A 26,252-nucleotide genomic window follows, 5' to 3' on the forward strand; every position below is an offset into this window, starting at 1 on the left:
CTCCCAGCCACCCTCAGCCCCAAGAGGCGGCGTTCCCCTGGGAGCACGACTGACGTGCCAGGGGACGGTGGCCCCCAGACCCTCTCTGTAGCCATGAGATGTCCCCTGTGGCCTCAAGAACTTTGGATGCACGTGACAAAGCTACCCAGCACTCTCCAGGTGACACTAACAGGAAGGAGGTGTTGAAAATAAACCTCCAGATTCCTCCAGCATTGGTCCTTCTTTCCTACTTTACAGTGGCCTGAAGCCGAGGCCTGTGATGGCAGTGGGGCTTCTCTTTTTGTTAATTTGGTCTTTTCGTGAGTTTCTGTTCCTTAATTTTCTGAGCGAGCCATGCATGAACAAATCCCAGGAACACCAAGGCTCCGGAGTGGTTTTCAGGGCGTGGGCCTGAATGCATGAAGCCGACCTAACGTGAGATGCGTCCCTTCCGTTTCTGAAAACTCTTTACTCAGGTAAGGCCTCGCCAAGCCTCTATGCACCCTGCAGAGTCTCAGCCTTCGTCCCTTCCGCAGCAGCCTCTCTCCAGATAGCCAGGCCCACCTGCTCCCGGGCAGCAGAGGTGCCTGCCGGTGAGACCACGGAGCACTGGAAGCTCAGGGCGCTGCTCCCACCTCAGAGCCACGAGTTCCACTCGGCGGCGGTCCTCTGCCCGTTCTCACCTCAGATGCTCTGGGTCCTCAGCAGCCGGGCTGCCAGGGAGCCCCTTTTGGCTTGCTCCCGTCTTGGGCACTCACGTTGGCATCCCGGGTTTGAGAGAAAAAAACCGTTGTTCCTTAAGAGCAGCTCCGTTTCCAGAAGGCGCTAGCTGTTACTCGAAGCCTGCTGATTCCTGGGGAGGGCGGCTGCCTTTCCCCTGCTTGTTGGCCACACTTGTCGTCTAGTGAGGAACAAACACCAGCTGAAGGTACCTGTCCCATCTGGGCAGTGGCTTTACTCTGTAGATTGTAAAAGTCCCAAGAAACTTGGGTCTTGTTTCTTGTCCTTCCTCAGCACTGGGAACCCGGGAGCCCTTTGCACTGACGGAGGCTCATGAGGCTGAGGAGACTCACGGGCCCTCCGGGTTTTTTGGTTTGGGGTTTTTCACTTTGTTTTCTCTTCCAACCCATTGCGCTCTCCTGCCGTCATTCTTCACCTTTATCACGAGAACTGTACTCTAGATCCAGGGAATTGAGGCAGAAGCCATGTTATTGCTCTGCGTGGACAGCCACCCACCTCGCCCACGCCACCACACTCCCGGTGCATCCCCACCAGCCAGACTGAAGCCAGACTAGAGGCCAGGAGCCGGCAGAGGACTCGCAGCTCTCTTCCACATAGCAAAACACCTTCCAGAAAGAACCTTCATGTTGGTGGCAAAGCGGGCAGGACCTGTCTCCATGGCCTCCGGCAGAGGGTTTCAGCCAGGTGCCGGCATCCTGCCCAGGCTCACGTTTGGCCATGTTAGAGCCCCAGGCTTCTACAAAACAGAGCACGTGTTTTTTACCTTGATGGGGAGACGGCAAGGAATTTAAAGACAGATAGGAATTTATGACTCATTATTATTAAGATTTGTCAGTAATCTCCAATTCCGTGGACTTGCCATTATCTTTAAACACTCGATTCCTTGGAAAATTCCTTTTAAACGTGCGTGTTGTGCTCTGGGCAGGTGGGTACATTTATGCTGGTGCCTAAAGGATTGTCAACCTGCACTAAGAGGTTTGATTCTTACTTCCTAGGGGTCTGCCAGTGTGGGATGCAGAGAGAGTGGGTTCCTAAGCACCAGCATCGACTTTGTTCTTCTGACGAGGAGGGGTAGTTTGTAGTTTCATTTAACTTCAACAGCTGGAAGTATTGCACTATCTGAAACCCTGAGTCCGTACTTCTCTAGGTGGTGTTCACAGACACCTCAATGGCTCTTGATGGCTCTAAAAAGTTGTGGGGTGGAGCTTGTTTTCATAGAAAACTTCGGATTAAAACAACAAAAGCTTTATTAAATTTGTACTCAGCACACAGTGGCTTTGTTCTGCTTTTTATGTCGGGAAGGAGCACTTTGCACCCGAGTGCCTGGAGAGCTCAGGATGGGGCATCTGGGGCTTAAAGGGCGTGCAGGCTTCCACAGCGGGAAGAAGACACAGAGGAGGATGCAGCAGACAGCCGAGGCTCACTGCCTCACCAGGGTCAACAGTGCTGGACAGTGTGTCACCTTTCAGGTAAAGCTAAGCCCCCTTAGGCACCCTGCGTGCTCCCCATCCTTCTCACGCATTTCCCAGAGGCAGCCACCACCCTGGATTACATGCCTTCCACGGTAACGTAAAATGGTGACAGGTGTTTATTGAAAAAAATCCAGATAATTCAGAAGTGCTCAAAGTAAGATTTTCCAGCTAATCTGGGTGTATTCGGCTTTCCTCCATTACTGAGGGTCGCATTTGCAGGACACGCCAGCCCTGTCTCTTCCCGTTACACAAGACCAGGTTTACACCCAGCAGAAAGCCCATCTCAACCCTGCCAGTCTTTCCACCTCCTCCCATGAGTTCTTGCTGCCTCCCCTGGCCTGGGGGCACCTGAGGATCTGAGCATCAGGAGAGAGGTCTTGAAAGCCTGCCAGTTGGGCCACCTGGGCTCCCAAGAGGAATTCGCATATGCCAGGCTCCCTCCCACAGAGCATTTATATCCTGCAAAGGAAAAACATTCTGCAGAGTCCCCCAAATCCATCAGTGGCCTCCAGTGTGGGACACGCCCACCTAAAAAACTAAAGCCTTATCCTGTGATATTTTGGCTTTTAATTACAAGTTAGTACTGCAAACAGAAAGTTTGTCTTTATAACTAGGAAAAACAAGTGGGGTGTTTTCCATTACTATTAAAATGAGGACAATTCAATACACTGATAGAACTTGCAGGTGCCTAAGAATATTTAGGTGGAAGGCAGTTTGAGGAACACAGGTCACCACTGTTTCTGACTCCAGCAAAGCCATCAGCCTATGTTTGTGCTGCTGATGTAGCCGATACACGCTGCTGACTGTGAGAGGTACGGACAGGCGGGTTGTCTCTAAGCCTGGCTAACGTGTAGACCCAGGGCCCCCCTTAGGCTGAAGTCTTATTTCCTGGAAATGTCTTAAATTGATAAGAGCTGGTAGAGAACTGTGGAAAGTGTTCATTTGGTGTCTTTTCCAAGAAACAAAGGCACGTGTGCAAACCCGGTCCCTCACTTCCTGCTCTAATTGTCATGGGGCGGCCTGGCTGTGTGCGTTCCCGGGAGTCCTGGTGCCACCACGGGGGCGGCCAGAGTTCAGTGGCGTGATGTGCACCCAGCACGAGTCAGCACTCAGATGTCAGCCCTCTTCCTGCCCTTCCTCACCTTTCATGTTGCGAAACCCGGGCTGCCCCCGCACCTGGTCGTCGGGCTCTGGCCAGGCTTCCAGAGTAGCTTCTGGTGCCACCGACAGTCACAGCAGGGTGAAGAGAGATGACACGGAGGAGGGTCTTCTGTGATCTCTGTGGAGCTTCTGCGGAGTGGGGAGAAGCACACGCCCTCCTCTGCACTGCCTGCGGCGTAGGGCTGAGCAGGAAAGGACACAAGCAAGAGCACGTCAGCCAGAGGATCCTGGCCCAGGTGTTCCCAGGCTTGTGCCCCCCATCCCCCAACCAACACATGCGCACACAGCCACACGCGCACACAGCCACACACCCACACAGTGTGACACTTGAGTAACACTGAGAAGGGGCTGCTCTGAGGCCCAGACGGGAGCCACGGTTTTCTCCAGCCTTTGGAGCATGGAGTCAGAATGAAGCAGCCTCTCATTATAATCATCGTGATGGTTAACATTTGTTACAAGCATGTGCTTAACAGGTGGCAGCTGACTCCCGAGTCTGGTGGAGTGCAGCTCTAACTGAGGACGCTAGAGAGAGCAAGGGCTTCGGAGCATCTGGAACTGGGTTCGCGTTCCAGCTCTGCCTCCCGCCAGCTGGGAGGCTGTGGGCGAGGCCCCTCGCTTCCCTGGGCTTCCATTAAGTAGGTGAGCGGCACTCACCGTGCCACGGAGGAGTCGGAGTCAGCGGCCCGCAGGACCCCAAGGAGCTGGGCTCCACCACGCTCAGCCCAGCCCCAGGGGTGCAGGTCCTCCTCTGCCCGAGCCCTGGCGGAGCTCTGCGCTTCCCCGTGCACTCAGGCCAGGCATCTCCCCAACCCAGGACTCACAGCTGCATTCCCTTTGTGGTTTTCTCAGCTCTTGGAAATTTGGGGGGACTGGGGTGGGTCTGTCAGTTTACAGACCCTACACCTAGAAGCCAGACTGCAGGGATCCCCCAGCGACAGCAGAAGACACCCCACTGAAGCTGGGCCGCAGAGGAAGCCAAAGCAGAGCGTCGAAGACACTCACGTGCACACGAGTCCCCAGGGAGATGCTGCTTCAGCTGGTCTGGCTGGGGCACTGCGCCGCAGACCACGCAGAGGAGCAAGGGCTGGAGTGTCGTCCGCTAAGCCCCAGCGATCAGGCTAAGACCCTGGACTTGGCATCAAAAGCTGAGTGACCCTGGGTAAGTTTCCAGCTCCCTGAACCTTCTTTCCTCATCAGTAAAATCACCCCAGCGATGGTAGTATCTGTCCTGAGGACCTCACGAACAGCTGGGGTGGAAACATGGACTGTGGGGTCACAGACACGGGTGCCAGGCCCATCCCGGCCACTCATTGGCTGCAGGAGCTTGGACCACCTCCGCCAGCCTCTCTCTTCTTATCCAAGAACTGGGCCTAGTGAGTCGTGCCTTAAAGAGCATCGTCATGGTAACAAGTAGTGTGCGGGGGTCAAAGAAGAGGGGTCACATCTGTTTAGGCAGGAGGGGGCCGTAAAGGAGGTGTTCCTTCATTTTCACTTAGAGGGTTTCCACTTCAGAGATGGGAAGGGAGGTATTTGGGGCAGAGGAAGCAGCCAGACGGAAGGCGTGAAGATGGTGGACGGTGGGAATCAGAACACATCTATCACCAAGGACGGAAGTGGGAGCATCCTACCATAAGTGTAGTGATGGTAGCTGCCATCCCTAGGCCTTCGCCCAAGCCCAGCACTGCGCTCAGCCCTCTGCACAAGTGGTCACATTCAATCCACCCGGGGACCCTGGGCCCTGGGAGTGTAACTGGTCTGTTCTGCAGATGAAGACACAGGTTCAGAGAGGTGGGTTCGCTTGCATGAGACCACACAGCTCAGAAGTGCCAGAAGCGAGATTTGGCCCTGTGTCTGTGAGACCACGGAGGTCCCCCTTCCACCACTACTAGCACCGCCGCCAAGGGGAATGGTCTGTGCAGGACGCCCCATGCCGTGAGGGGCGCTGGAGGTGGCAAAGCCTAGGGGGCTAGAAGTCACTGGGTGCAAACAGACCCAGGGGGGCTGCAGGGGAGGGGCTTCCAGGGGAGGCCGGGGAGCCTGAAGTTAGAGGCAGAAAGAGACAGGTCGGAGAGACACAGTGACACTTCGTCTTCTTGACAGTTTGGGCTGCTCTGGACACCTATCCCAGACGTCAGGCTCCATGGTCCTTTCGCTTTCCCTCTGGGCCTGGCCCCACTGACTCCCCCACCCTGCTTGTGGCCCACCCAGGGACGCTGTCCAGGGAAGGGACCATCACCCAAGTGGGGCAGTGCAGGGCCGCATGGAGTCTGCTGTGCAGCGTGGATGGTTTGGTCACCGTTACAATGGTGCCAGATGGGCCTGGCAGCTGGCAGGTGTCCCAGCCAGGAGCTGGCCCAGGAAGCCATACTGCCAGGGAGTTCAGGCTCATGTCCATTCATCTAACAGATAGATAGCCAGGACCTACTATGCTCTGGGCTGGGCTTGGTGCTGGAGGTACAGAGAGAAGAATGTGGGCACCACCCTGCCCTGCAGAGCTCTATATGGGGTGGGGGAAGAGGCGTAACTAATCCAAGGAGGACGTGTGTGAGCACGTACGGTCATCACTTATCTCCAGTGTGGTGCTGCTAGGATGCTCACTTCACAGCTGGGAAAACTGAGGTTCAGAGATGATAAGCCCCTTGTCCGATGTCTCAGCATCAGTAAACGGCAGAGCCAAGGTTTGAACCCAGGTCTGCCACACTCCAGAGCCCTTACCTGGTTTGAGCAGGCAGAAGAGGGCGTGGGAGAGCCTTCTAGCCAAGGGGCCAAGCTTGAGGGAAGCCCCAGGGGCTGTTCTGTCCCTTGTCCAGAGCCCGCTGTGTCTGCTGCTGTCCCCTGTCCCACCTACCCTCTTGGGGGCTGAAGGAAACGGACAAAATTGCGCCCACTTTGCAAATAAGGCCCTGCAGCATTTTTAAGGACTTGCTGAGGACCCCAGAGCTCAGTCTCCCTGAGTCCTGGCAAAACCAGGAGAAGTGACAGTTTGCACAGCCGCGCAGGTCCCCAGCTAAAGAGCTAAAAGGCAGGGTTGGATTTGGGAATGTACCTGATAAGGGGTGCCCTGCCCTGTCTTATTGTCACTCCCCCTGGCCCCTCGCACAGGTTGGGGGCTGTGCCTGTCTGACCCTCCAGTGTATTCCATTGCAGCTTTAGCCTCACACGTTCCTCCCTCCTAATAGAGGTTTATTAAGACACCCCGTCATAGAACTACCCCTGCTTCCTTGAACCTTCCCCAAAGGACCTGACACAAGCCCAAATCCTCTAGGTCCTTTCTAACACCCTGTTCCTGAAACACCCCGTGGCTCTCTGTATTGTGTGCTCTCTCGTTGCAACAGGACAGTCGATCCGACTTTGCTCAACTACGGGTGTGGGTGTGTTCTTAGAGGTCTTTAGCTGGAGATCACTGTAAATTGGGAGACCCAAAAATGTCCCCCTGAACAAAGCGTTTGCCTTAACTAAATGTAGCACTGCAGGGAGGGGAGCAGGACCTGGTCCCTAGCACAGCAGGAAACAGCCTTAGAGGGAACTGAGAGGAAAACAGCCCAAGGAAGTGGCTTCCAGAACTATAGCCCTTGCCCCTAGGAGACCCGCTTGCTGGAGAGAGGAGGGGTGGATGATGGAGGCAGAGGCTGGAGGTGGGCTGGGGGCGGGAGGTGTCACGTCACTTTTCACTGGCTTTAATCTTAACTTTGCATGTTTTAATGTGAAATGTAATTACAGATTCTAAATTCTGCTGGTGAGCTCATCAGGGCTGACTGATCAATTAGTCGGACTTACAAGTGTTTGGGTCTCAAAGATCTCTGACCCTGGTGTGTCGTCTCAAAGCCCTGAGAAATCCCTGTCCTGCTGGTTTGCTCTCTTGGGGAGCTGTAGGGTTAGGAGAACCCTTAGGCAGCCTGAAGACCCATACCTACCTCTGAGGTCCCCACCCTTTTGAAATCTGCGAGGGATTTGGCCCAGGAATTCAGAAACGTCGAATACACATTATTTATTGCATTACCTCCGTAGGAAGCCATGGCAGATATCACTAATGGATTACCAAACTCCTTCCTGCTGAATCGGATCCAGCTTCAGGCTCCTTACCACAGCCCTTTAGGCAGCCACTACCAATCAGTTGGAATTGGCATTTCTTGCCCATCCCTGGGATAAGCCCTGTCTCAGCAGAACAGAGTTGGACAAGGAAGCTGGATTCTGATCTAGGAAGCCCGGGTTGAGTGCTGGTTTTTCCACTTGCTGACTACGGCACATAGGATTCATTACTCTACCCGATGGGGCGCCAGTTTGTCCAGGTAAAGTTAGGGTGATAATCCAGAACAAAAATCCACATAAAATAATTAAATGTGAAAGTCCACTGTCTACTCTCAAATTCTGTACAAGTTAAAGATGCAGCAGCCAACGGAGGACAAAGAAGGATGCCAGCATCCTCAACATCCTTTGAAAAGCTGGTGTGATTACCCGCCGGGTGCACTTCAGTGGGGCTGCGATCATTTTTCTTCCCTCAGCTGTTGTCCTAGAACGGAAGCCAAGCATCCACATTCAGGCTGCACAGGGGCTGCACTCCAAACAGCCAGCTGTCTCCAATAGAACGGACGCAGGGCACACTCACCAGGCTTCTAGTTTTTGGAGGGGCCCCCTGGCTTTGGCTGCTGGTGGGCGCCCTCCCCTTGGGCTGTTATCTTGGATCCAAACATCCCAAGGGAGGTAGATGATTTATTATAGGCAGGGAAAGCAGTTGTCAAGTTTCTTTACACTTTTTCAATCATGTTTATTATACAAGTGCGCCTCTGTCAAATCTAACCCAAATACATTGTAAAAAAAAAAAAAAAAAAAAGGAAATCCAAACAAAAATGTAAGTAGAAACCACCCAGTAATCCCACGATTTAGAGATAAGCATTATTAACATATAGAATGAATCCTTGCATCTTTTTTCTATGGTATATTTACACTCATGTTTCTTTTACAGGATTTGGATCATTCTATACCTACCATTTTATAATTTGGGGGTTTTTTCCCCACTTAATAGATTGTGAACAGTTTTGCATAGTAATAAATATATAGGCACCATCATTTTCAGTAGCTTTATGATATTTCCTACAGTCCCTTATTGTTAAATATTTCTTCTTTAATAATAAGCTCCCTGTTGTTGGACATTTGTTTCCAGTTTTTCTCTGTAATGAGCAGCACGCACTGAAAAAAAAAAAAACCCTATGACTCCACTGATGAATCTGTTTCCTTCCGAGAAATTCTCAGACACGGAATTGCTGGGTCAGAAGGACGCACATTTCCAGGACTTGGATAGACATTGCCAGATTGCCCTCCTGAGAGGTCGTACCTAACTCCACCCACCACAGTGGAGTCAACGTTTCTCTCTCCCCGCTGACACCTGCAGGTGGAGATCCACAGGCTTAGAACTGGCTCCAGCTGCCAGTCCTGCAGCCGGACCCCTGAGGGCTGCAGGAATCAAGTTCCTCCCCTTCCATGCCCCACCCCAAAGCGCCTGAGAGAGCCCGTCTGCCAGGCAAGGCCAGGGTCCCGATGCCACCTGGTGCGGCCACCCGCAGACCCTGACCTCCTCCCCTTCCACGTAGGCGCCTGATGTCTCTCCTTGAGGCCTGTAGCCCACACCTCGTGACGGGACAGCGAGCTTCTGAGTTATCGGCAGCCTTATTTCCCTCTACAGCTCCTACGGAGTTAACAGATGTACACACGTCTGAGGCAGTCATGCGGCAAGAGACTTTGGGGCCAATCCTTCCCGTTTTGACAGTGTGTAATCGAGGTGAAGCCATAAATTTTATAAACAAGAATAAACGACCCTCAGCAACATATGTCTGCTCGACCCTTCCAAGGTGATCGTAAATAAAGGCACCTGCTCACTGGGGAGGGATGTGGGCACTGCAGATGGCCAAAGACTAGGGCCAAGGGTTTGTGCCTTGGGAGCAGCTGGTGCGGGGAGGACCCCCAGGTCCTGGGTCAGCTGGACGCCTTTCTGCCATTTATTCAATCCCTTCCCCAGGCTGCCTTTGCCCTGGTGCACGCTGAGCTGGCCTGCTGCTCACCCTTCCTCAGAGAGGTAGCTTGTAGGGGGCTCCTCCTGGGTTTAGGTCCCCTCGTCTCCTCCTCTGCCCCAGTTATTTGTCAATCATGTCCTCTGTCCCAAGAGGACCCCTTGTGGGAATCCGAAGACCAGGTTCTGCTGCTGCCCGCGGGGAGTCCTCGGGCACTGATCCCTTTTGGCTCTCGCTGTTCTGTGACCGGGTCACCCTCCCTTTCACTTCGGCCTGTTGCTCCTGGAGCCACATCCCCCTGGGCTGGCCTGGCCCAGGACCCTCTGGAGGCCCCCATCTCCCACCGGCTCGGGAAGTCTTAACAAACCAGAGGTGCTACTCCCGGTCCTGTGCGCTCCACCTGGGCCTGAGCTATTTGAAAGTGCTTTGAAAAAGGATAAAACCTGATTCAAAAGTAGCTACATTTTATTTTTGTTGAGCTGCTGCCGTGTGCCAGGCCCATGGACATATTTCCTGAACCCTTGGAAGTTGGTATCATTGTCCCCAAAAATAAAAGCTGAAGATTGAGGTTCAGAGTGGTTACAGATTCCCTCAAGGTGACTCAGCTAGGAAGTGACAGAGCTGGAACTTGATTTCAAATAATAATCAAAATAATAATAGCTAACATGAGACCGGGGAGCTAAGCCTTTTAAACATTGCCTCATTAAACTCTCCCAGGGGTCCTGTGGGGTGGATGTGATTTTCATTCCCATTTTACAGTTGAAGAAGCAAGTCCAAGGAAGATGGAACGACTTGCCCAGAGTCGTGATGCTAGGAAGTAACAGAGCTGGTCTTGGACCCAAGTCTGCCTGAAGCTGACGACCATGCCGAGCGTTTGACTCTTCTCGCACCACAAGCCTGGGGCTCCGCAGAGCCAGCAATGAGGCCGCTGGAGCAGGCAGCCCTGTGCACGGATTCACTCCTGAAGTGGGTGCTGCACTGGAGAACTGAGAGCAGAGGTTCTTCCCCGGGGCTTCCACGGGTTGTACGCAGACTGCCGTATCTACTCAAAGAACTTCTCTTGTCCTTTGCAGATGTTTCACTACGGTGGGAGAGGATGCACAGAGCCTTCATCAGAAGTTTGTGAATCTGTGGAGTGGGAGAGCACCGGGACACCCCCAAAGTTCCTGGGTGTCCCCCAACCTTCCAAATCCTGGTGTCCCCAACCAGCTCATCTCCTGCCTCTGCTTGCGCCCAAGCACTGTCTTCCACGATGGACTCCAGAGAAGAAAAGTGACAGGTCAAGGCAAATGAATACTGCACCCTGGCTGGGCTGCAAAGGGCGCCTCAGTCCTCTCCCTAAGCAAGGTGGGACCAGCCTGGGTCCAGTGTCGCCAGTGGGCCTGTTCTGAAGGGAGGGGTGAGCCACAAATCCTCCCAAGGCACTGATTTATGCAGCATTCATGTGGAATTTATTACACAAAGGATTTTATTCAATTAAACTTGAAATGTGTCTGGATTCTTAAAGGTTCGGTAATGATAACTGGGACAGAGGGATCATAAAACTGTATGGGTTGTCGGAGGAAGGTGTGAGGGTGGGGTGGGGGGAGATGAGGGTGACACTGCAGCTGATGGGGGATTTGGTACCGGGGACGTTTGTCATTGGGATGAGTTACAAGTTCAGGTTATGAAAATTACTCGGTGAAAAATGCTCATTAACAATAGCCATGAAGTATCAGTTAAGGGAAAGTAGGTTGAGAAATGAGACAGCAGAATCTATTAGTGCCTGACATTGTTCTCAGCGGCCCAGGGCGTGATTAAAATGACTGTCAAGTGGCAGTGGGGGGAGGAGCACTGGGCCGGGAGTCACAGGGCTGTGTCCCTGGCCCACATCTTGGCACTGACTCCCTGATACAAGCTGGTTTGCAAGTCTGTTTCCCCCCCTCCTGCCATAGACAGTGCCTCCCTCGGGGTTGCTGTGAGGTTTCAATGTGATGATGTTTGTGGAGCCCCTGGCCTGGGGCCTGGCATGTCAAGCCCTTCGACAATGCTGGCTGGTGGGCTTCTCGCCACTGGAATATCCAACCACCTCTGACTGTGGCCCTAAATACGATCCTGAGAGCCAGACCTGGACCAGGGAGAGGCAGGTGGAGCACTTTCTTGGGTGCAAAATGTATGGGAACACCCCCAAATCCAGGAAGCGAGAGAAATAACTTTCGTGCAATTTTTTTTACAGAATTTATTCCACTGCAGTATTTTTTTTTAGGATTTTTTTTTGATGTGGACCATTTTAAAAATCTTTATTGAATTTGTTACAATATTGCTTCTGTTTTATGTTTTTGGTTTTTTTGGCCGCAAGGTATTTGGGACCTTAGCTCCCTGACCAGGGATCGAACCCACACCCCCTGCACTGGAAGGTGAAGTCTTAACCACTGGACCACCAGGGAAGTCCCTCACCGCGATATTTTTAAAAATCAAATTTATGCAAAAACAAAATCTATGATCGACAAGGTATCACCATTATATATAAAAACAGCCTGCCATTTCTCTCCTGACCTGCGTTGCTGTGTGATGCGGACGACCATTTACAAGAGTTGACAGCGGTTGCAGACGGGCTTTATATACAGTCATGTGTTTCGATCATGGAGTTTTCATTAACTTTTCCCACTGGGTTCGAGACCGAGGAGGATGTTTTGCTAAGTGTACGGGGGTGAACACATTTTTCCTTTTGCTTCCAGCTCCCACATGGCTATGTAAGGTACAGCAGAGGAGCGAAAGTTTCAAACTGACCCGTCCCCTGGGCGAGCTCTTCCCCAGCAGGCCGCCTCAGTTCTTCCCAGGTCAGTGGCACAGGACATGCCTGCACCTGCATGTTTCTCAGGGGTGTTTGTTTCTCGGGGATGTTTGCTGGTGGAAGGGAATGATGCAGGGGGCGTGGGACCTGGGAACCCAGAGTTACCATCTGGCCTGCGACAGCCCCTCCCAGCAAGGGCTGCTGGGGAGGGGATATGGCTACAGGAAAAGGCCTTGTTTCAGAGATCATCCCACGAGGACGCTGTATCTACTCAAAGAACTCCTCTTGTCCTTTGCAGATGTTTCACTACAGTGGGGAATGTGGGACTTTTTATTATGTACGTCCTGCTCCTTCCAGGAAGATGCTAAGGTGTGGGCAGGACGTAGTCACTTGATGGATTTGCTGTGAGCTCTTGGAACATAACCCTCCCCGGTCCAGCCTGAGTGCCTGCCCGACAGTGAACCACCTTTAGCCTGTTCTGTAATGTTCTCAGTTCTGTTCACACAGGCCGAGTGCCCACCATGCACCAGACCTGGCGCCAACTGCTGGCCGGGGCCAAAAGCCGGGGAGGGTTTTCACTTTCACTCACGGTCACCTGCACCTCAGCCACTTTGCTCAAGTCCAGGAACGAAAGGACCCAGAAGGGACGAGATAATGATGTTCCTCCAGCAAAATGAGCAGGTAAGGTGGTTAAGAACGAAAGCAAAGCTAGCACAAAACTCATCATTTTAATGTTTCCTAACTGCTGGCAAGGATGGCTGGAGGGACCAGACTTCCGAGCTTCAGGCTAATAAATGATGGCTGGATGGAGTTCACTGGGCGTTTCCGCCCTGACAGTTAGTGAGAGCCTGCCCTTCCCAAGTTGTTTCCTGCAATTAGTGGCGTGGAGTCTTCAGGTTCTCAGGGCTGCCTCCTCACCCTTCATAAATATCCCCCTTCCCAAGGACACACCTGGCACTGGCAGGGTCACTTCCTAGCGGGCGGGAGCAGCAGTGACAACTGAAATAAAATACAGCTGTGGCCCGGATCTCAGAGGCATAAACCAGCCAAGTGCAACATCAGAGAAGTAGGTCTGGTCTGCATCAGCCTCGCTGGAAACATAAGAGCTTATAGTCTGAAGCTGAACGCAGTTCACCTCTGACCCTGGACGCCACCTGCCCGGGCAGGACATGCCCTCATTAAAGTGGTGGTGTTCTTCTCCCCGGGATGTCCGTCCCTCGATGGAGGAAGGCTCCCCTTTAGAGAAGATTCTCCAGGCTGCACCCTCGCCACACATGCACTTCAGTCCAAGTGTTTCCGAGGCCTCGCCTGTCAGTCTGCAGCCGTCCTTCCCCCTTGATGAGTGGCTCAGAGGTGACTAAACTCCAAATCCTGTCTGCCTTACTCTTTATAAATGTGACATTTTAAAGCCCCTTTGGCACAGGTAAATCACAATTACATTTCCAAGGGCCTCTGGTACCATTCCAAATGAGCTGCCAGTGGAGGGCATCTGTCTCTCTCTCTCTCTCTCTCACCCCCACACACACACCCCCACACACACACCCTCAAGCCTTTCCCACTTTTATTCTTTTTTGGAAGGCTGAGGAGAGCCCAGGGGAGGGGGCTAGAATTCACCGGCCTCAGCTCCTGAAGGAAGTGGGGGGCCCTGAGAGGAAGCGGAGTCTGGACAAAAGACCAGCTTCTGGCCCCTCTGGGTGAGATCTTCAGGAATCAGGACACGAGGGCAAAGTCTTCCTTTCCCGTTGTCACTGTAGAGGAGTCTGCAAAGCTCCCTTTTTCCATTATTTCCAAGCGCCTCAGGCATGGACCGACAAGTCATTTTTCTTGTATATTTTTTCTGGATTCCCCTCCTTCATGGCTGTGTATCTGGCTAACGTGAAGAGATAGTCACTGAGTCTGGAGGGGCAGAAGAAGGCAAATGGAATGATCTGAAATGAGAGATCAATGCTAACAGGGTCCTCCCTATATTAGCCTTCTAGGAGGAAATATCAGTCACGTGCCCCAGGAGCATCGGGTGGGACAGCGGGTGCTCAGCCAACCTGGGCTTGATGGATGGCGCTCCAGGCCAGCTTCCTGAGAGCCCAGCGCCCGACTCTGGCGTCAGGGCTGGGGTGGTTCCTGCAAGATGAGGCCACTACCCTGTCTGACCTCACAGGGCTGGTGACTTTGGACCACTCCCTGGTTTCTGCACCTTCCAGTGAACAGGACTGGTGCCTCCCAAACTGGGGTGTGCACACAAGTCAACTGGGGATCCTGGTGACATGCAGACCAGATTCTGATTCGGGAGGACTGGCTGGGCCAGGCCCAGGATTTGGCAGGTCTAAACTGTGCCCAGGTGATTCTGGTGCTGCTGGTCTACTCTTTGAGTAGAGGGAGCCTAGAGCAGGCTTCTCAACCTCGGCACTAGTGACATTCGGGATCATTCCTTGTGGCTGGGTGATTCTTCGTGGCAGGAAGAGGGAGCTGTTGTGTGCATTGTAGGACACTGGGCAGCACCCCAGCCCCCAACCACTTGTCTCCAGACATTGCCAGACATCCTGGTTGAGAAGCACTGGCCTGGAATGTTCTAGTGGGCTAGACCCTAGTGCCCCCCTCCCTTTTTTCTTTGACCCGGCGGTGATGGGGCCTCTGGGCAGGGCTGGGTGGGGAGGGAAACAGGAGAGGCAGCAGCGAGCCTGCCCCTCAGCAGCTGGCAGTTAGCTTGCGAAGCTGCCCTGTGCTCTCCCTTGTTTCCGGGCCGCACTGACCCCACCCTCCTCTTCTCTCCCTGCCCCAACCCTACCCCGAGGCCAGCTCCATGGCAGGTCCTGCTGGAACCTTCCCTGACCCGTGCCGCTCCTGGAACCATGCCCCCCTCCTCCTGATGCCTGGCTGTCTCTCTGGGAGTGTGGTGGGGGACTGGGCAGTGGAAGAGACTCCGCTCTGGGTGATCGCCCCCGCCGCAGAGCTGTCATATGCTGGTTCCTCATCTGTGCGGTGATGCCTTCCTTGCTAAGAGAACGAACTGGCTCAGCCCACACAACCTACATGGCTGGAAGGCTCCCCAGGATCCTACTGTGACATGAACAGAACGGTCCTCACTCCCCTCCCAGGAGGAAAGGAGCTGGTCAGGACCATCAAAGCCCAGGCCATGTCCTGGGGGAGGAGTGACCACATCAAGGGGCCAGACCCTGGCTGTGAGGTCACTTTCTGGACCCCAGGCAGCTCCTGGGGTCCCTCAGCTCTCAGCCCTGGCCTGGCCCACGCTGGAGCCGCACGAGCCAGGGCTGGAGCCACGAAGTGCCTACTTTTTCAGAAAGACTCTCCAGATCCCATCTGAGTACCTGTTTAAGAACTTGGCCACGTCTGCATCCGTCTCACCGGACTGGACAAGAGGCACCACGCTAGAAGGGGAGGAAACACAGCATCACACTACGTTATAGGCTCAACACGCTTGGGGGCAGGAGCTGCGTCCTGAGTCAGCATTTCACTCCCGCTGCAGCCTCGCCAGCCTGTGCAGACACGCTAGATGGTGCTGTCTGCTGAGTGCTAGTGAGCTGGCAGCCCCTCCACGCGCGTCGCCTCTGCTACGTAACTCCTGCTGGGAGGTGCTCGCCCCAAACCGAGGCCCCAGGTTTGTGTCTCCTGCCCCAGGGGCTTTGTCACCTGGGCACGGGTTTGGTGTCCTCAGGACCGCCCCCCTCCGACCCCTGCTCGGCCATTCCCTGATGTTGGGCCTTTGGGTTGTTTCCAGTGTTTTGCTACTATGAGCACTGCTGATGTGGACAGCTTTGTACAAATGACTTTTTTCCTTTTGAAGCTGAAGCTCTTTTGTGACTCGGCATCACTTTAGGAACCACTTGGCCCCAAGGGCCTTTCATGAAAAGTGAAATCTTTATGACACGGGGCTATGGACAGAGCTCAGGTATGGAGCAGACACACCTGGGCTCAAATCCAGACTCTGCCATGGACCACCCAGGTGACCCTGGCCACGGTGTCACCTCTGAGCCCCAGCGTCCTGACTCCAGTAGAGTGGGGGCTGCCACCACCTCTCTCCCAAGGTTACCACAAGGAATCAATGAAATAATGGACACAAAGTGCCCAGCACGGTCCTGCCGGTTATATAAAGCAGGGCTTTATTCCCATTTCTCTGTAAAGCCGGCTGGCAGCCTGGCCTATGAGTGGTGTAAATGGAGATGTTGCAATTACTCTTTTTTTTTTTTTAATTTATTATTTATTTTTTTGCGGTATGCGGGCCTCTCACTGTTGTGGCCTCTCCCGTTGCAGAGCACAGGCTCGGGATGTGCAGGCTCAGTGGCCATGGCTCACGGGCCCAGCCGCTCCGCAGCATGTGGGATCTTCCCGGACCGGGGCACGAACCCGTGTCCCCTGCATCGGCAGGCGGACACTCAACCACTGCGCCACCAGGGAAGCCCCGCAATTACTCTTTTAAAGTTTCCTTGAAAAGGCAGTCAGGAGCTTCTGGCGGGGGGCGGGGGGGGGTCCCTCCTCTCCTGACTCTGAGTTGGGGGATTGGGGTGGCAGGTGGCTGGTCTGGGCCCTTCTTCACCCAGCAGCCAGCATGTCATCTCATGGCCTAAAACCCATCACTGGCTCGCAGGATAAATGCAGAGCTCTCGGGGCACATGAGGCCCTGCCCAGCCTGGCCTCAGCTCAGCCTCTAGCCTCGTCATGCCTCACGCCCCTCACTCTGGACCAGACACTCGGCATCCTTTGTGTGTGTTCCATGCAGACTGCCGCCTCTGCCCTTGCTGTCCCCTCACCCTGGGCACTCTGTCCACTGTGCCCCCAGTACCCCCCATGCCCAGTCCCAGGCTGGGTCACTCTGGTGCCAAGTACCCTCCCTCATAGCTCTTATCATGGTGTGGAGCTTTTCAATCCTTTCTGCTCAGCTGAGACCACCCCCACCATTTAGATTAACCCCAGGAACAGGGAGTCCTCACTGAATACGCACCTGAATTTCATACCGCGTGAGTGTTATTATAATTACAAATAATCACCTAGACCCGCTGGGCCTCCCCCTCCCCTTTCCTGGAGCTGCCTGCTTCTGCACAAGCTCTGATCCCGACGTGCTGTTCCGCCCCCACCCCACCACCCCCGTCAGGATCACTGTCTCTCTGCCCAGGCCGCGCTCCCTCGGCCCCGCACCCCAGTACCGTCTCTCAGCTCGGCGGCACACGGCCCGACAGAGATGCAGTGCGGAGCTGCTCTTGCCTCCGGACTGAAAGGAGAAAGCAGGTGTTGGCTGGAAGGGCAGGGGGAGGGTGCCCACTACAGGCAGGGAGCCTGGATGGATGGAGGGACACACAGGCCCCGCCCACAACAGGCAGTGTTCTGTCTCCAGGGGCCCTGCCAGGGCACACCCACTGGGTACCCCTCTCCAAAGCAGGCAGGACTGGGGAGGGAGCCGTGACGGTCTGGAGGGGACTTGGGGGCTGGGGGAAAGCTTCTGTCGCTGTTAAAAATTAAAAGTGGGGAGGCTGAATCCCTGCCTGTGTGTTTTGGTCAACACACTGGCCCGCAGCCACCCCCAGGTTGAGGCAGCCCAGTACCTACAGGCAGGATGAAAGCCGTGAGCGGGGGCAGCTGGCTGGAGTATCTGTCGATCCACTGCTCCAGCTCCAGGATGGGCCCTGCCTCGAACGTGGCATGTTCTGTGGAGCCAAGGAGAAGGACATGGCCGTGAGGCCACTGCCCCAGGATCACAAGGAGCCCACCCCGTCCCTTCTGCCTGGGTGCCCGCCAACCATTCCCCTGGCTCAGAGGGACCCTCCGTCTCAGGCTGCACAGGCCAGGTTGACAGGGGTCCCAGACAACACCCAGGACAGAATCACTCCCCCAGCCCACGGGCCCAGGCCCCCCGCGGCCCTCTGAGCACACACAGTGGGTTCAGGGAGGGAATTACTTAAGTGAGCCTCCCTGGCTGAGGAGCGCGGTGTTGCCAGTGCAGAGCCGACGTCCTGCAGGGAGCATTGGATCTGGGAAGGAATGGGAGGCGTGGGTGAAGACCCTGTCACGCAGGCCAAGCGGGGCTCTCGTGCGTCCACGTGCAGGGCTGGGCCTGCGGGGAGCTGTCAGGCCTCTAAGGAGCCGGCATTTACAAAGGCTAATCAGCAAACTCTGTGTGAACCTGCAGCGCAGCACGTCGGCCCTGTTGGGAGGGGCCCTGGCTCCCTTGGAACGCCTGGGTGACGCAGACGGGGAGTGTCAAGCACCCAGGGATAGTCGGGAGGAGTCTTCTCACCCCGACCCTCCTCTCCCATGTGCCGGGCCCTTCGAGGGCTTTTTCTTTTCTCTAAACTGACGGCCTTGGTTTTCTAACCTATAACACTTGGGCGGAGAGACCCAAATTGACAGTGCTTTTTAAACTGTACAGGACAGGGCTGTGCCCTCTGATGAGACAGCCACCGTGGCAGTGTGCCGGGAGCAGGACACGGTCGGTGAGAGTAGACGGTGCCCACCCGGGAGTGGACTGGAGCCCTGTTGAGCCGCCGAGCAAGCAGACTCTGGGTAAGTTCCCTGACCTCGTGGTGTCTCTGCGGCTTCCAATGGAAAGGGGCGTCACAGTACTACTCCGCCAGCGGCCACCTGCAGCGTTTACCCCGGGGGCTGGAGAGAGGTGGCCCCAGTCTGGGAATCCGATCCCAGCCCCGCTGATTCCTGGCTGTGCGGCCTTGGGCTGAGCCTCAGTTTTGTCCTCTGTAAAACGTGAGGGCTGGCCTCCACCTCATGGGCTTCCGCAGGGAGAGCCGGGAACAGGCTGCCTGGCCTGCCATAGGCCCGGAGCAGCTCCCAGGGGACAGGCGGGGAACCCAGCCGAGCAAGTCACAGTCTGCACCCTTGGGGCGCCCAGGCCACACTCCTGGTGATGCTTGCCTTTAGAGGCAGAAGCACAGGAGCTGCGGAAGCCTGCGAGAGGCACCAGCTGGAGGCAGGGGTGGCCAGGGAAGGCCCCGAAGGAGGTGATGTTGAAACTGTTACCCAAAGGACGTGGTCTAAAGCAAGGGAGGGGCTCATCACACCACTGACCCCCTCTTCCCTCTGCAAACCCCACTCAGAGGTGAGCACGGCAGACAGAAACGACCACTGTAGACGCCAGCAATTCCTCATTCTGAGGCTGAAGACCAGTCTCCCTCATACAGGAGGTGCCTCATTCATAGAATGTTCCAGCAGTTTAGGCCTCCCATCTTTCTGCAGCCCCTCACTACCCTGTGTCTGCTCCCAGGGGCCCCAGTGGGCTCCAGCCTGGCCTGGAGGACTGAAGCAGGCCGAGCGCTGACCCTCCAGGGAGCAGCTGACTCAGGTCAGCACGCAGACTAAAACCCCAGGTACATTCTCCATGTTCTGGGGGTGGTGACCCTGCCTCTATTTCTGAAGTCCTCTCTGTGGGGCAGAGCCCCCGCTGCCTCTTAAGGAACAGAACAGTAATTCTAAGAACCCTACCATCCCCCCCGCCGAGGGCTAACCACAGCTGGGCCTTTCAAGTCTCTCAACCTCAGGGCCACTGACATTTTGGCCCAGGTCATCCTCTGTCACGGGGCCCGTCCTGTGCGTTGTAGGACGTTTAGCCGCATCCCTGCCTCTACGCACTAGATCCCAGTAGCACCTCCACCTCCAATGTGACAACTTAAAACATCTCCAGACATTGCCCTGTGTCCCCTGAGGGGCAGAACTGCCCTGGGCTGAGACCACTGCCCTTCACATTTCCCTCTCTGAGGCCAAACCTCACCACTCGCCTGTGAGGGAGGGTCATCTCTGTGTGTCCCCATCTTACAGATGAAGAAACTGAGGCTCACAGAGGGTAAGTGGACTAGTCCCAGGTGACACAGAAAGGAACTGATGGTCAGTTGGCAAATCCAGTTATGGCCACCAGGCCTCGGGGTTGGAAAATCCCAGCTCAGGGTGAGACAATGTTACTCACTTTCTGAAGCTCTTCCACAAACGGGTGGCCCTTTTCTGCAATTAATTCCATAGCAAACCTGTGAGGAAGAAGGAAGAATTTGCCTCAAATATAACATCCCCAGGCTCTGTCTTGCTGGAAGGCAATACATTCTCAGGGGATTGGCCATTTTGCTAATTGAGCTGTCACAGGAAGGCCGTTGTTTTCTTGCTGACATTGAGAACATCGTAACCTTCCATGTGGTTGGAGGTATTTGTTTTTCGCCGCTCATCCAGCCAACAACTCCTCTTTCAGTGCCTACTCTGGCCAGGTCCAGGTGATTCAGTATGAACAGAGGTGACACAGGCCCCGTTAGGCAGGACAGGGAGATGTGAATCAGATGTCACACGACTGACAGTGAAGTTGCAAACTGAGGTCAGTGCTCTGAAGGAAAGGGTGAGAGTCCTGGGATATTTGGCCTTGATTAGGGTTCAGGGAGGGCTTCCTGGAGGAAGCGATGCTGGAGGTGGGACTCTGAAGGCTGAATAGGAGTTCGCTGGTAAGGCTGGGTGGGGCAGGAAAATCAAAGTGCCCCCGATGCAGGTCAGGACTGTGGCCCTGGCCTCCCTCAGAACACTGCACCCTCTTCTGTACCAGTCAGGGTCCTGGCCGGGCAGTGGTGTGTTTGAAGGGTTCCTGGAGAAAAGCTTCACGAAGGGACTGCTGACAGAGTGGGAAGGCTTATGGGAACTGCGGATGGATGGCAGAGATGAGCAAAAGCAAGAGCCTGAAGGGGCAAGGGAGGGTCAAAGGTGCTACCAACCCTGGAGAGAGCTGCATTCTGGGCAGAGGCCATCGCCAGGAGCTGGGCAGCTGGGAGAAAGCAGTGGAAAGCCCCACAACTGCCAGAGCCGCACAGGGCTGGGGGTGGGGTCACACATACCCCTACCCCTCTCACCCTCGTCTGATCTCCTGCTGGTGCTGCCCATTGGTTGGACCAACTCTAAAGCCAGAGGACAAGGGAATCGGGGTGAGACCATCTCCAGGCCAGCCTCCCAGGCACAGGAGAATGGCTTTGAAAGGACAAAAGAAGAACGACTGTGCATCTTCTAGCCCATCTTAAAATCAGAACTAAATAAGCACACACGTAAGCTGTCCCGCGTTGGTCTTCCCCTCTGGATGGTGAGGCGGGGGCGTATGCCTCAGGCCTGGCACATTGGAGATGCTCGGGAATATCTGCTCACTGAGGATGTTCCCACGACAGAGGCCAGCGGGAGGCCCCTCCCCATGCTCGCTCCATCCCCGCTCCCACCACTTGTGGCTGCCCCTCCAGCGTCTGTCTGCTCCGCCCCGCCCGCTGCACCGCACCCCGCAGACCGCAGGCTCCATGAAGGCAGGGCTGAGGCTCCCCACTCAGCAGAGCCTGGCACACGCAGATGCTCCACCAACATCTGAGGACGGAAGAATCCACAACTGAGCTGTGGCCAGTCCCCTGCACCACATCACCTGAGGGATGATGGCTTGCTGATTTGCTAATTCTAAACAGCCGATGCTAGAACCCGCCTTCCCGCCCCTCTGCCCACTTCATCTTCTATGCACTTCCCCCTCACCACACCCCTCTCACACACACCAAGGGGTCTGCCCTCTCTCCTCTGCTGGCAGACTAGCTACATTATCTTTCCTGAGAACCTCACTTAGGCTCATCACTGAGAAATGGCCACCATGAACAGGTAAGTTTTAATAAAATTATGATGATAATAATAGCTAGCATTATGATTGGTGCTAGGTACTGTCCTAAGGGGGAAACATGGAGTTCTCTCATTACATCCTCACAAGAACCCAATGAGATTGGATACTATTACTAGGATCACTTGACAGAATAGGAAACTGAGGCTCAGAGAGGCCAGGTGATTTGCCTGAAGTCACACAGCCAGTCAGCAGTGGGAGAGAATTTGAACCCAGGTCTGTCTGATTACCATGATCTTCACCCACAAGGCCGAGTCGGAACTTGTGAACTAGTACTTATAATAACTGCAGCTCATGCTGCCAACGGCTTGCTGAGCATGGTGGCCTGAACTTTGTTCTCAATTATTTGCGGCCCCTCCCACCCCTGCTGCTGTCACATGTGTCCACGTCCCTGGCTCTGGCCAATGAAATGTGAGCAGAGGTGGCGTGTCACTTCGTGGAAGCTTTAAGAGCCAGCATGGGCATCACCGTGATCTTTCTTCCCTCTGCCACAATTACTGGTGTTGTTCTAGACAGAGGCTGTCCCACCAGCCCGGGTCCCAGAGTGAAGGCCAGGCAGAGAAGAAACATACCCAACCCACGATGGGCTTGAAGTGAGAGGATGAAATACGCCTTTGGTGGTTTAAGCCACGAAATGTGGGGGTTGTTTGTTACACCGGCATGGCCCGGCCGATCCTGACTACTTCTCCGAGTCCACCTTCTAAACTCTAGCTGTGTATATGCTTAAAAAATAAGCCTCCCGAAAGGGATCATGTCTGATGCCCTGTGTACTGTGCTCGACTCACCTGTCACTTTGCACATGCACCTCAACGGCACACACATACGAGCAGAATGAGGGAGCAGGGATGGAGGGGCGAGGCAGCATCACGCGGTGAGGGACAGAAGCCACAGGCCAAGGAAGGTTCATCGAGGGCTGGCAGCCTCTGGGACTGGCGGACACTCTGGAGAGCTGCACATCAGTCATGCCCTCTAACAACCAACTCAAGCCCGACCTCAAGGCCAATCCCGTCCCCCTTACCCAATGGCTGAACTTAATTCATCTGTTGTTCCCACGGCTTCAAACACCTGGTCGTCTTTCGGTCTCCTTTCTCCGGTGAAGGTGCTGGAAAACCCTGTGAAAATGTTTTGCTGCCCAAATTAAAGAGTTTTTTTTCCTGATAAGCTCTTTCAAAGCATTTTTCCACTTGAAGGATAACATACACAGAAAAGTGCTCAAATCATAAGTGTACAAGTTGATGAACTGTTACTAACTGATATAGACCTCTGTGATCAGCATCTAGATCAAGAAATAAAATAGGAGCCTCACCCTAGAAGCCCCCGTGTCCCCACTTTCAGTCACTGCCCCCCTCCCCAGGGGTAACCACTGTCCTCACTTATGTCCTGATATACTTTATTTATTTATTTATTTATTCTTGGCTGTGCTGCTTGGCTTGTGGGATTTTAGTTCCCCGACCAGGGACTGAACCCAGGTCCTTGGCAGTGAGAGCGTGGAGTCCTAACCACTGGACCGCCAGGGAATTCCGTCCCTGGAGTCTTTGGCTGGAGGGCATCAACACTGTCATCCCTTTGCATCTCTTCTTTTCTTATTATGATAACATAAACATAATGTAAAATTGGCCATTTTAACCATTTTTAAGTGTACAATGGCATTAAGTACATCTATGAATGTTTTTATCTTCTTACTACATAAATATACCTCCAAAGCAATAAATACTGGTAATCTGCGTGTTTTTTTTTGGGGGGGGGGCCATGCCACGCAGCATGAGGGATCTTAGTTCCCCAACCAGGGATCAAACCCGCGCCCCCTGCAGTGGAAGCGCCAAGTTCAAACCACTGGACCGCGAGGGAAGTCCATGCGTGGTTTAAAACTTTAGAAAACGGTATCATACTGATATGTTCTTCTGCACCTTTTTTTTTCTGTACATTATGTTCTGGTATTTTTTTAAATTATCGAAGCAATATATGCTCATTACAAAATAAATAATAGAATAAAAGTATGTACAGGAAACAATGAAAGCCCGTCTATTCATTCCCCTCTCCCACAATTCAATCTCTCTCCCAGGTAACAGTCCAAGGTATAACCTTTCACAATGTTCTATGCACACCTGAACACACATATAAATACACACACACACTTTTATCGAGTGGATTCCAACTATTTGGATGTTCTGCAACTTGCTTTTATCACCTAATATATCTTGGGCATCTTTCATTTCACATCACATTTGGGTGATGCCTGTTGAGATCTGTCACATACTTTTAATGTCTGTAAAGAATTTGAAAGAACTTTAAAAAAATATTTTAAAGCTATTATTTAATTCTCATTCCAGAATTTTCCATCAATTTCTAGTGCCGCGTGGCATACAGGATCTTAGTTCCCTGACCAAGGATCGAACCCATGCCCCCTGCAGTAGAAGCGTGGAGTCTTAACCACTGGACTGCCAGGGAAGTCCTAGAATTTGGAAGAACTTTAAGATGGAATCTGCCATGTCTTTCTTTGCATTTTTCACCTGTCCCCACCCTACCTTTGTCTCCTGTTTTGGTGTAGATCTTGGGGAGCTTGGGTGTCTTTGAGGAAGGCTGTGGCCTAAGGAGAAATAAACATCAAGAGATGATGAGTGAGGATGGCATATATAATGGGGCACGTCCTTCAGTGGGTCACAGTTTGCTACCCATATCCTCAGAGGCAGCACTTACCCCCTTCTGCTTGGATCTCTTGAAATCTTTCCCCTCCGTTCCTCTTAGTTTTAAGCCCTTTGTGGGCAAGTTCTGTGTCTTGCCACACCCTTATCTGCAGAATAGCTGATGTAGTGCATTGCTCAATGCAGACGCTCTATAAATGTTGGCTGAAAGAATTTATCGATCACTTCCATAGTCTCTGCACTATGCTAAGTGAATTACAGGCATTATCTCCTTGAATTATCCCTGGAATCTTCCCAAGCACTACCTATGATGTTCATTTTTTTTTTTTTTTTGCCGTATGCGGGCCTCTCACTGTTGTGGCCTCTCCCGTTGCAGAGCACAGGCTCCGGACGCGCAGGCTCAGCGGCCATGGCTCACGGGCCCATCCTCTCCGCGGCATGTGGGATCTTCCCGGACCGGGGCACGAACCCGCGTCCCCTACATCGGCAGGCGGACTCTCAACCACTGCGCCACCAGGGAAGCCCATTCATTTTGTTTTTGAGGAATCGGTAGCTGACGGGATGAGACTCACCCTCCTAGGTCACCACGGGAAGAAGCAGTAGGGCTGGGATTCTTGCCCAAGACTATCTTATTCGACACCCCAAAATTGTTACCTCTGCTCTACCAAGCCAGGGACTCTTGGAGGGAAAAATCCCTGGGCCATTACCATACTGTAAAGCTTCAAGTATACTCCGAAATGGAGAATTGCCAAAACAGGGTTCGAAAACTGGCATTTTCAAATAGCAACACCTTTAATAAAGACTTCAACATTAAAATGTGACATTAGAAGGTTATTCAAAGGTTAAATTACTGGATCTGTGAAATAGATTAATCCATTATTATATCAGGTTCTAAGGTCCGGGAACGGGGTGCAAGTTTCAAGGCATATAATGACAGTCCTCTTAAGACCGCGCTGGTGTATCTCTGTGCCTTAAAGTATAAACTGCTTTGGAGATAGGTTAATTTCCGAATTGAGGCCCCTCCTGATTGTGGGGCCAGGCAAGATGACCCTCTTGGCTCACATGGGATATGCCCTGTCCTGATGGATGCTGGGCTTCGATTGGACTTGTCTTGTGCCAAGAAACCTCGGTCTCTGGCTTCCACGGAGCCCACGTTGCCACGGTGACGTCACGACTAAAGAGGACGTCACCTGGCGATTGCTGCGGTGACCTCCCAGCGGTTTGACGTAACCACGGCGACAACATAACTCAGGGCAGATGCCTGAGTTACCCTCCCAGCCAGGTACTCACCTGTCCCCGTCTTCCACGCCCTGGGGGCCGCGGCTCTGGAAACGGGGACACAATAGCTTGCGGGCGCCGAAGCACCCGCGCAAGCCAAGGCGAACTCCCAGACCCCACACAGCCATGCTCCAGGGCTCTGGTAGGGGACTGACCCTGCCAGGCTCCCGTCCAGATCCCGGGGTGACTCCACCTACCTCCGGCCGCACCACCCATCAGCCGCCATCTTCCATTGGTCCGTGGCTCTCTCCCCAGGGCGGGACACTCCCAGAGACTTGTTTCTCATTGGTTCACGGAAGGAGATGGGCGGGGAAACCCGTGAGGACTTAGTTAGCAACAGCTATTGGCCAACTCTCAAGCCAATTGGTAAAGGGGCTCTCGGTTCGCGTGCTCTGATTGGCTGAGCGAAGGAAGAGGCCTCTTCCCCCCGCCGCCCGCGAGCTTGGGGATGAAGTCCCGGAGCGGCTCGAGCTCGGAAGCAGAGGCCCTGTGGCTACAGGTGAGAGGTCGGGGTCCCGGGACAGGGTGGCGCGAAGTCCGAGGCCGAGACCCAGGACGACCCTGGACCGGGCTCCC

At 53.9% G+C, this 26,252-nt stretch overlaps 1 protein-coding gene across 1 annotated transcript; it reads right to left on the reverse strand.

Annotated features, from left to right (window-relative positions):
• Positions 1–13,703: 13,703 nt before the first annotated feature.
• On the reverse strand, positions 13,704–25,833 carry MMAB (metabolism of cobalamin associated B). Its single transcript, XM_065890334.1, has 9 exons — positions 25,689–25,833; positions 24,282–24,343; positions 22,775–22,868; positions 20,053–20,110; positions 18,037–18,109; positions 17,688–17,785; positions 17,288–17,352; positions 15,455–15,514; positions 13,704–14,027 (listed from the first exon to the last, which is right to left on the reverse strand). The coding sequence occupies exons 1-9, from the start codon at positions 25,802–25,804 to the stop codon at positions 13,928–13,930; spliced, it is 726 nt and encodes a 241-aa protein (XP_065746406.1). The 5' UTR covers positions 25,805–25,833; the 3' UTR covers positions 13,704–13,927.
• Positions 25,834–26,252: the final 419 nt, after the last annotated feature.

This window comes from Phocoena phocoena, chromosome 13, assembly GCF_963924675.1.
Source record: "Phocoena phocoena chromosome 13, mPhoPho1.1, whole genome shotgun sequence".
NCBI lineage: Eukaryota > Metazoa > Chordata > Mammalia > Artiodactyla > Phocoenidae > Phocoena > Phocoena phocoena.

Bases quoted from the DNA above. Each gene is read 5' to 3' on its own strand.
- MMAB (XM_065890334.1), bottom strand. From the start codon at position 25,804: ATGGCTGTGTGGGGTCTGGGAGTTCGCCTTGGCTTGCGCGGGTGCTTC. The intron at 17,786-18,036 runs GTAATTCCCTCC...TTGGCTCCACAG, and splicing joins AGCCAGGGAGGCTCACTTAA to AACATGCCACGTTCGAGGCA. The intron at 14,028-15,454 runs GTACTCAGATGG...CTGCCCCTCCAG, and splicing joins GTGGCCAAGTTCTTAAACAG to ACTCAGTGACTATCTCTTCA.